The 10,862-nt window shown below is 41.6% G+C and overlaps 1 protein-coding gene across 2 annotated transcripts; it reads left to right on the top strand.

Moving 5' to 3' along the window:
- Positions 1-338: 338 nt before the first annotated feature.
- AMIGO2 (adhesion molecule with Ig like domain 2) lies at positions 339-8,876 on the top strand. Of its 2 annotated transcripts, none has more exons than XM_021547396.3 (2): positions 339-501; positions 7,140-8,876. In XM_021547396.3, exon 2 carries the CDS (start codon positions 7,210-7,212, stop codon positions 8,773-8,775), a length of 1,566 nt encoding a protein of 521 aa, XP_021403071.2. In that variant the 5' UTR covers positions 339-501; positions 7,140-7,209; the 3' UTR covers positions 8,776-8,876. The 2 variants fall into 2 exon arrangements, with proteins under 2 accessions (XP_021403071.2, XP_021403070.2); XM_021547395.3 differs by having other exon boundaries at positions 340-501; positions 7,137-8,876.
- The last annotated feature ends 1,986 nt before the right edge of the window (positions 8,877-10,862 follow it).

The raw sequence follows: 10,862 nt of genomic DNA, 5'->3' as shown, positions 1-10,862 counted from the left end.
GAGCCTCACCGGGCTGCGGCGGTGAGCAGCGGGGCCGGAGCGGGGCGGGGCGGCAGCCCCGGGCGGCGAGGGGCGGAGCGGGGCCAGCCGGTGCGCTCCTCCCCCGGGCACCGACGGCTCCGTCCCGCTGCCGCCGGAGCGCCCGGGAGAGCGCCGGGCGAGCGGTGTGGGGTCCGGTCGGGTGCTGCGCTGCTGGGGAGACCGGGAGGGCGTCGGCAGGAGGGGATAAAAACCCGCTGTGTCGCCACTGGCACTGGGAGTCTCCCGCTTCCCCGCTCACCCGCCGCCGGTGCCGACTCCGGGCCTCAGCCCATTCCCGGGGGCAGCGGGCCAGCGCTGCCTGCGCCCGCGGGGGAGCGCAGCGGAGCCGCTGCCGCGCTCCCGGCGTCCCGCGACCTCCCCCGGAGCCCGGCGGAGCGCAGCATGCGGGGCAGGGGCTGGAGGCGGCGGCGGGGCCGGCGTCGCGCTCCCCGGACATGAAGCAGCCATCGGAAGCTCCAGGTAACGCTGCCCGGCGCGGTGGCGGAGCAGACCTCTCCCCAGTAGCCGGGGTATGGCGCGGGGTCAGGGTCCGGAGGGGCAGGAGTCGGGGCTGAGAGGCGCCGCCGGAGGCGAGCGCAGCCCGGCAGTGGGCGGGGGCAGAGCCGGTCCCTGCCTCCGCCACGGAACGGCGGCAGTGGCCTCCCGTGCCCGGGCAAGTCGGTCCGAGACCCCTCGGAATGGTTGTGGGTGCCCCCGGTTCGATGCCGGTTTAGCCTGTTCGGTCGCTGGTCTCTCCGAAACTTTGCCCTCTGCCGACTCCCGGTAGGAATCTGGGGCTGCAGCGGACAGTCCCCGCCGTGAGACTGGCAGGAGACCTCCACCAAATCGTATGCAAGGGGATTTCTTTGAAGTTTAGCCCTCAGATAAATTTTTGGAGGCGGTGAGGATCTTTCGCTGGGCAACTAAACTTTCCTAAGATCTGACATTGCTTGGAGACTGGTTACTGGTACTGTAATAGGCACTGACACTTATCATTGCATTTTTTTCTTAATTATTTGCTGATCTCCTTAGCAACTGGAGTAATTTGCAAGGTTGAAGCTTGGTTGCAGCTTGATTTACAAAGTAGCACGGCAAAAGGGATGAATTTGTTGTTTCACTGATGTATATTTCCCTTGTACTGTCTCAGAGGGATAAGTGGTGCAGAGATGTTGACTTCGTGTAGCTGGTACTGCTGTAAAGACGCTCTTGATTAGTCCAACTGAGGCTCTGTTGTACATCACCCAGTTGCTCTTCTGTGTCTCAGTTTTCTTTAAGACAATCGAACACTTATCGTGTTTTAAGAAAAAAATCTCTCTTCAAAGAAATTCAATCTTTAGTGAGGGATTAGTGGGAGATGATCATTTTATCTGACTAAGGTTACTAGGACAAATTAATCTCTAATTCAGCACGATTGAGGTCTGGCCAGATGCTGGCTGGAGAGAGCACTCCATTTGCCTTGCTGATCTCAGGATCAGCTTGCTGCAAATATGATGTAAAGCCATTTTTTTCATCACTGTTAGGTCCTGCACCAAGCACAGTGTAGCCTAGTTCAGGGATTTAGTCCAGTGTATCAAGACGCCTCCCAGATGCAGCTCACCAACAGTCGTTCCTGTTCAATCCATCATGTCAGTAAATCTATGGATTACGATGTTTGGGTAAGCTGTATCTGTTGAGTCAGTGATGCTGAGCACAGCTGTCGGGAAGATTTGATGCAGAGTGCCTTTTCCACTCAGAAGTGATAAAGGCAGAATAGAGCCTAGAGGCTGAGGCAATGTGGCTGAGTATTTCCTCTGACAGTATCACGCACACACAAAGAATGCAACTTTATGCAGACCTTCCTTAAAAATGTAACTTTTTAAAATATTAATTGCATAGGATGCCATTAGTCTGTATGTAATTAATGGATGTATCATTTACTTGAACAGGATTCATAAAGTTGGGAGTAAACACCTGAATAATTGTACTTGTATAATGTTGTTGTTATAATTTAATAAAACCCCATTCTAAAAATCACTTTTGCTTCTGAGTTCATGAGGAACCTATGTCAAATGTCATACCAGAAAAAAAAGTAGAGCTGTGAGAAAATGAACACCTGAGCCATCCTTATTTTTTTTTAATATGTGTCGTTATATTTGACTAGTACAACCCTAATTCATCTGATATGTAGACTGGTATAGGGGGAGAGCACCTTTGTGGACATCAGAAGTCAGTGAGAGGTGCAGAGATGCATTAATGTCTTGTGGGCTGCTGAGACTGGGGCAAGTCTCAAGAGAAGACAGTCACAGGAGATGTGGTACAAGGGAAGAAGGTAGGAGGTGTAGAAATGGTGTGAACCTTCTGGAGAAAAAACTGAGGTCTTTAATGTTTTTGAGTGCTTGATCTCTCTAGAGGCTCAACACAAATACTTGTGTGCAAATACTTGCATTTTCACTGTGCAGAAAGTACCAGTCAGATGTGCGTCTATTTGCATATTTGCATCACCAGTGTACAGGAAAATGCTTTACAGTAAGAATAACATCTACCAATCCAATTTTTTTAACAGTGAAAAGACTAATAGTAGTGTTTGCAAAATATCATTCAGGTGAATTGTGATCTCCAGTCCAATTCACTGTTTAAATTAAGAGATGTGCTACATTAGGATTTTTTAGCAAGGTCTCAAATTAACTAGGAGAGGTAGTTTGGTGTACAGGTTCCATTGGAGAAACAGTAATATGCCTGAAGGTACTTACAGAGGATAAGAAAACTGCTGTAGATATTATTAATGTCACATTAGTGAGAGAGAGAGCCCAGAAAAAGGAGAAAGGAGTGTTTAGCACATTAGCTGATCTTCAGGTCATAAGTGATGGTGAGACTGTATGTTGCCCAGCAGTCCCCTTTTCCATAAGCAGGTCTAAGTGCTCATTACTTTTAAAAACAAAACAACAAAAAACCCCATCAGAAATAAACAAAATACAAGAATAAACATGCACATTAAAAAGTTCAAAACCAAGAACCAAATCCTTAGCTTCTCTATAATGTGATTGGTTGTAGTCAATTTTGCCGTTTCTGACCACAGAGGATTTTCCCTATGATAGCAGGATACGTCCCACCTTTCTTCCTGAACAGTTAAGAAGCATGTGCACCATTACTGTTCAGATGAATCATCTCAGGGAGTAATGTGGTTTTGGCACTGAACTTAAAATATTGCACTTTAACATCGTGAAGAAATTATTTCTTTGAACAGAATTCAAGAACAAAACTCCCAACCATGTCCTTCACTTTAGTATAAATCAGAAAAGGTATCTACCCAGCTCATTCAGAAATATTGGTGAAATGCTTGGCCAAAGTCTGTTGGCACACGCTAGCTGATAGTATTCAGCAGCAATAACTCTCTTGAGAAAGATGCAATATTGAAATTTGTAAAATAACTTTTCGCTAAGACCTAAAGTAGTGTTACTGGGACGAAACAAAATGCCAGGGTTTTTTGATATAGTTGTTGTAGGCTTCTTCTTCTTTCCACTTAACACATTACAACCCAGAAATGTTTATGCAGGCATTTTGAGTAAGTTCAAATAATCATATACCCTATAAATATTTATGTTGAACATGCTTAACATCCTGGGTAATTTGTGCAGTAGATATGGGGAACACTGGTTGAAAAGCAAGTTGCAGCTCACCAATCCTACTCTCCAAAAGAGCAAGGAACCAGTTGGGAATGTAGGCACTACACTCTGCGATGGGCATGGAAAGGAAGGCTTCTGCTCATCAGGGTATCCTCTAAATATTCTTGTGTGTTCTGTGGTATGTTAAGGATGTCTGTAATTAGGATTTGCCCTCACAGACAAGACAAGTTATTTGAAATGGTTTTCATTTTGCAACTTCAATGAGCTTTGAAAATGGACAATCCAGTTTTCAGCCCTTGCAAACTGTTTTTGCTCCTAGAACTAAAATGTATTAAACTGATATACACCAGTGACTGATCTGTGTCTTCCCATGGGGTTTGGTTGCAGACTGTCTTGGAGTTTCTGATGAGATAATTGTAGTCATGGACAGAAGCAAACATGCAAGGTTATTTAGTATATTAAATTTGGTAAGCTTTACAAGCCTGAGCATCGATCTACTACATCCCATTCAGATTATCTCTGGGATCACAGTTACATTCATCATGGGAGATGTTTTTTTTAAGTGCCATTCACTTGTTGCAAATGCAGTTACATTTAAAATTAGGCTGCATAGCTTGTGGAATCAGGCTTTCACACATTAGTGGGAAAGGCAACCTTTGCAGCAACTGTTCATCTCCTGATTTGTGGATGCTTTATAATCCAGTCTTCAGGTGTGTGGTTTTATGACAATGTAGTTTTCAGATGCCTTGCTTCATACAATAGACTTAATGAGCAATTACTAAATACTTTTTTCATCTGCCAGGGTTTTTCATTGTGCCTTATGTCTGTATACCATACAAATTCACACCGTGGAATGTAATTATTTTTGATGGCAGTTTCTCTAATCTTTCATAGGTCTCACCCTCTAGAAGAACTTGTATCTATTAAATTGTTACTATAGACTACCTAACCAGCAAAAACAGCTAAGTAAGGAACTTAGGACTGGTTAAAAAATACTCTTCCAGATTCCAAACTTTCCATTGAAAACCCCATGCAGTTAGAGGCTTCAGGAGACTTTAAAAGCCTAGAGGAATTTATGAATCCTGATATTAAACATAAATTCAAACCAATCAATTTTTTTACAATACTTCTATAGCTAAAATCATGTTAGTATATCCTTGTATAAACAAGGAATCTCTGTGCAATCAGAAGTGCCAGACAGAGTCACAGCATTTTGACTCTCATCTCAACACTGCCTCAGATCAGTCCTTTCCAAATTTAACATGCAGAGGTTCCTTATTTTATAAGTGCCAAGCTGGTGGCTGTAATATGTTCATTATTTTGTAGTAGTCACCAGTTCACATAGTTTGCCTGATCTCACAGGAATTTTGTGGCAAAGGCTAGGGCAGCTGCAGTTCTCAGGGATAAGGATTTATCACGCTCTTGATGTAATCACCCATTCTTTTCCCTGTTCTTCCTCAGAACCTGTGCACAGTGTCTGGAAAGGTTTGGGGCAAAATTGAACAATCCTGTAACCAAGGACTGTATATGAAATATAAAATGGAAAGAAAAATGTAATTCTGACACTTTACTTCTGAATATTTGACTTGGTAGTCTTGCAATTATCTTAATTTTTTTCCTTTTTTTTTTTTTTTTTTTTTTTGGGATGCAAACAAAACTACTGTATATATAAGTTATTGTGAAAAGTGAAATGTCCCATAATGGGTCATTAGAAAGTTCAGCTCTTCAGTTTCATAGCACATCTTCTACCATTTGACTTAAGAGTAGATTTGTCAGCAGAAGATAACAGCCTGACAGATTGGCAGAGGGTTACAGAAAAGGGAAAGAAAGAACTGAGGAGGAGTGAACATTTTTGCTTTTTGCATATATCAATTAATTGCATCAATAGTCTTAGGTTCTTAAGCAGCAGATGTAAATTCTCTGGAGAGATGTGCTCTAAGGTTTACCTCCTGAAACTCTTGTTTGTCTTCTGCTTAGACCTCTTCTTTCCCTTTACACCCTCCTCATCTGCTTTCCCAGTCTCATATGCCTTAACTGACTTCTGCATCCTCAGACTACCTCCTCCTCAGTTTCTTTAGTAACAGTGATGATGCTCCATTAGCATCCACCTCCCCTGGTTTTGCTCTTCCTTCCCTATGTGTCTCTAACCCTTCTCCCTCTCCCCTTTTTTCCCTATTCCTCTGCCCTGCTGCCCTCCACCATTTAGGTCTTGATTTTAATTTTTTTGCCCTCAAGGCTCATCTTTTCTTCATCCATCTTGCATCATCAGAGAATACAATTTCCTCTTTTATTCTCCTTTGCTCCACCTGAGGCTGCTTCTTTCTCCCCATCCCACTGTCCACAGGCTTCTGGCCATAGCCACTATCAGCAGCACAGAGCAGACATTGCAGGGTTTGCCCTGCTCAGATACTGCTCCAGCAGGTGGGTGAGATTGGAGAAATGAGTTTGAGGATAATAATGGGGGGGCTGAATACCACATCTGAACCCTGAAGGGTGATGATAATCAATGCAGGTGAACTCACCTATGAATTTACTGAAAAACTCTAAACAGGTACTAGGGAGAGCAAGAATCAACAGAAATGTTTATTCCTCTGCTATTTATGTGTACATTTTCTCAGATGGTAAAAAGCATGTCCCTTAACACAGAATCTCTACTGTGCCAAATCTTACATCCCTCTTTCAAACAATGCTGACTCTAAAATATTCTCAGAAAAAGGTATGGTTGGGTTTTTTCTTTCTACATATGAGCAAAATATTTTTTTCTTTACTATGTTTTGCGAAAGAGCTTACTCATCCTTGCTGAATGGTCCCAAAACTTATACCTGAGGCAAGCACTTCATAGATTTCTTCTTTATTACTTATATTTGCAAAGGTAGAAGAAGGAGAATACAAAATATTGTTATTGAACAACTCTAATAACTTTCAAAATAGGCTGTTGCTACCTGAACCATAGGTTACTAAATTAAAAGAATAAAAAGGAAAGAAATTTGTATGACATTTAAAGCTAGAAAGGCTGAGAAAATTCTTTGCTTGAAAATGTGTGACATTTTCTGATTACAAAGAAAAGCTTGTTGCAACTGCTTCCCACTTGACAAGAAAAAAAACATTTTAGGATGAGGCTTTTTCTTTCTTCTGCTGGGAATTCTATCTATGTTGGTTTGGAAGCAGGTAGGGGATGCCATTGCCAAGTCATGCTCCAGAGAGGAACGTTTCCAACTTTTTTAAATGAACTGTCAGAAATTGCATTACTTTGTTGAAGACTGAAGAATAGTTGCATTCTTTTTGAAGACAAAAAATACTGTATCTAAAGTATATATATTGATACAGGAATGCAGAATTTCATGTTTGCATAAAACAATGTTAAGTTTGCATCACCTTAGAACTAGATTATACCACTAATTATATGAAACCCTAAGGATTAATTTCCCATATTTTTCAAAAGGCATAAGAAATCCTGCAGAGTATGAATGGTAAATGTTAACGTGCTGTACCTCTGTATCCCTCTTTTGACAGCAGCGAGTGCAAGGCTAACTGCACAAGTAATCTGTGGCAAGGAGCACTGGGAGACAGCTAAAAGACAGTGACAATGTCTTTAAACTGGCGGACACTTCCTACTCGACTTGGAGTTTTTAAAGCGAACTGCAAAGGACTCGTGTGCCTCCTGGTCTTCACCGTGAGTGTTTGTGGCAGTGCCCCAGGGATGTGTCCAGCAGCCTGCATCTGTGCCAGTGATATCGTAAGCTGCACTAGTAAGAACCTCACTCGAGTGCCAGGAAATCTTTATAAATGTATGAAAAGGCTGGATCTGAGTTATAACAGAATTGGGATTTTGGAGCCTGAATGGGTCCCAGTGCTGTCTGAGAAACTGAACACTTTAATAGTCAATCATAATAGCATTAGCAGCATTAGCACTGGAAGCTTTTCCACAACTCCAAATCTGAAGTATCTAGACCTGTCATCCAACAGCCTGAAAACACTGGGCAGCCCTGTGTTTCAGGAGCTAAAGGAGCTGGAGGTTCTCCTGCTGTACAACAATCAAATAACACAGATCGAGTCTTTAGCCTTTGGAGGATTGTACAAATTACAGAAACTCTACCTAAGCTACAACTTGGTCTCGCATTTCCCACTGGACTTATATATTGGAAAACATAAACTGACAGACCTTGTGTTGCTGGACATTTCCTTTAATCACATCCAGACGATGCCTGTTCAGCGCCTGAGTTCAGTGCCAGCCAAACAACTTAGTGGAATTTATCTTCATGGCAACCCATTCCATTGTGACTGTGTCCTGTACTCCATGCTAATCTTCTGGTATCAAAGGCATTTCACCTCAGTGGTGGACTTCAAAAATGAATACAGCTGTTTGTTGCAGTCAGACCCAAGAGGTCATTATAAACTGCCTTTACTGCATGACAACGTTATTAATTGCTCTGAAAGTACCGTCAACAGCTCTTTCCAAGCCTTTGGGTTTATTCATGATGCCCAGGTTGGTGACAGGCTGATTGTACACTGTGACAGCAGAATCAGCGATACGGGCACACAGTTTGTTTGGGTTAGTCCAGACAATAGATTACTGGAAGCAGACAGGGACACCGATAACTTCAAGGTGTTTCCTAATGGCAGCCTGGAGATAACAGATGCCCAGCTAGAGAACTCAGGCCTGTATTCCTGTATTGCAATAAATAAGAAAAGACTATTAAATGAAACCATAGAGGTCAGAATAAATGTTAGCAATTTCACAGTGAACAGGTCCCATGCTCATGAAGCATTTAATACAGCTTTTACCACCCTTGCTGCCTGTGTGGCCAGTATTATTTTAGTGCTGCTGTATCTCTATCTGACCCCCTGCCCATGCCAATGTAAGGCAAAAAAGAAGAAGAGGAAGCTGAACCAAAGCAGTGCCCACCCGTCCATACTGAATTCTGCACTGCCACAAGAGCTGCCAGCCGACGAGAAGAAGGCTAGCACTGGGAAACGGGTGGTTTTCCTGGAACCCGTGCACGAACCAAAACAGAGTCAGAATGGGAAAGTAAAACTGTTCCCTAATGACAGTGTCGTTACGGAGAGTATCTTAAAAACTACTCGAACAAAATCTGACTCTGACTCTGTCAATTCTGTGTTCTCAGATACACCTTTCATGCCGCCAGCTTAGTTTGCTGCCTGTGTTTGTATCGTGTAGTTCCATTTCTAAATACCTCCTTTGCCTGTAGCAAACCATCAGGACAAATAAAAAGGATAAAATGTTTTAAAAAAAGGTATGTTTTGTCAGTCTTTGAACTGCGTCTCCTCTCTGCAGAGGCCATGCAACAATGATAGCTCGTTCGGGAAAAGCAGCTTGTCATTATTGTGAATGTTTTTAATGCAAGCTTAGCCTCGGTTTTACTCTCTGGTCCATACACAGCAATTTCTCATGCATGTTTAGAGACACTTTCAGTGCACACAGCTGACTCTGCAGAGGCAGCCCCAATGCAACACCCAGTTATGCTGATAACTCAGCTCTTCTGAAGTATGTACAGAAGCAACTTATGGCCAAGGAGAAAAATGTCCAGACTTCCTGCAATTCCTTTCATAAACTCATAAAATCTTTACATAAAATCACTACAAAGTATTTTTCTTGGACTGCTTGACACAAAAGGATTGAATTGCCACTAGAACACCTAGAAGCACTGGGTAAATGTTTCTGGCTTTCGACTGATATTGTATTTGCAAAAAATTGCTTGAAAACATTAAATGAGGGGCATTGTGATAATTTTATTCAAAACATAGTCATGAGATTATTTGTGAAATGTGCTTGTATTTGTTTATAAATGTTTCATGTAATGAAAACAGGTAAAGATTAACATACTACCTTTGCAGTTGCCTCAGTCAAAAAATGAAAGTTGTCAGGCATGAGGACTTACACAAATCAGCAGTAACTAATTAAGCTGTGATAACTGGATAGGTTATAACAAATTGTCTTAACCTCCACTGCTTACTGTATGCTTGGCATCACATGTGGTAAATGAATCTGTCACCATCACTAGGGCTTCTGCTTCATTTTAGGGGTGAGTGACTTCTCTTCAAAGACAGTCATGAAATCAGGGAAATTTTGTAATTATTTTTTTCAGTGGCACATGGTTTCTGGACCCTTATTAAATTTGATCCTAAAGCTTTTTTCTTAAATAAGGAAATGCAGTATTTGAACAAACTCATGGAAACATAAAAGACTTTACACATTCTAAATTCAGAAAACACAGATTTTACCTAGACTTGGCCCTTGTCTGTATGTACTGCATTCTTTCTTCCATGTGTCACAGTCAAGGTTTATGAGTCTGGTAAAACTGACCTGGACTGGTTGTGCAATATAGGTTGCATGAAGCATGTATTGTAATGAGCATTCTGTTCTATTAGCTTTTTCTTTTCCTATTATATGTGCCCCCTTTTTTTTTTTTTAATTAGCCTTTTAGTTTGCCTTGGGGCTGGGCTGGACTTCTCCAATCTTCCTCACATTGATAAGTAGCAACTTCAAAGGAGTTTCTCAAGTAATTCCAACTTACCAAAGACATGTAAATGGATCATTTCTGTCTCATTCTATTTTGGAGTAATATACTGAAAGGGTAAGGGATAAACTAAATCACAATCAAAGGACTACATGGTATGGCAACTATAATTTATTTTCAAGCAGCTTACTGTAACAGCCACTTGCCATTTTTTGTGATATATTTTGAGAGGCGTGTCAACATGCTAAAGCTTATATCTGTCTGAGCCAAAGCTATTGATTTGCTACAGAGAAATCCTGATGTAGCTAATTGTTTAAGACAAGCTGACAAACAGATTAGTTCAGGAAAGAGTGTCTCTGTCTTGTGTACAAAGTATGTGGAATTATGAAAAAGCTGGGGACATTAACTCAGATATTCAGGGAAATGGAAAATGGAAATTATTTCTCTAGGTAGAGAATAAAAAATATTAAGGAGAGGAAGATGACCAGAAGTTTGGGTCTTTTATTTGTACATTTAAAGTTCTAAATTGTAAATTTTAAATTGTAAATTTTAAACTGTAAATTTAAAAATAGCTTCTGCTGTCAAGTAGGTTAGTGTCCCTTCATAAAGCTCTTTCCCTCTTTCATCTGTGTATATGCAGTAACTCAAAATATATATTTTTACATATAAAGTATGATGGAAAAACAGTGTCTTTACTAAAATCAGGTTGAGTCATTTGTCACTGTGGAAAAGGTTTGACATTGTCTCTTTCTCAAATACT

The sequence above is a fragment of the Lonchura striata genome, chromosome 5, assembly GCF_046129695.1.
Source record: "Lonchura striata isolate bLonStr1 chromosome 5, bLonStr1.mat, whole genome shotgun sequence".
In the NCBI taxonomy this organism is placed as follows: Eukaryota; Metazoa; Chordata; class Aves; order Passeriformes; family Estrildidae; genus Lonchura; species Lonchura striata.
Note: the sequence above shows the minus strand (reverse complement) of the source record. Positions and strands in the feature narration are given on the sequence as shown.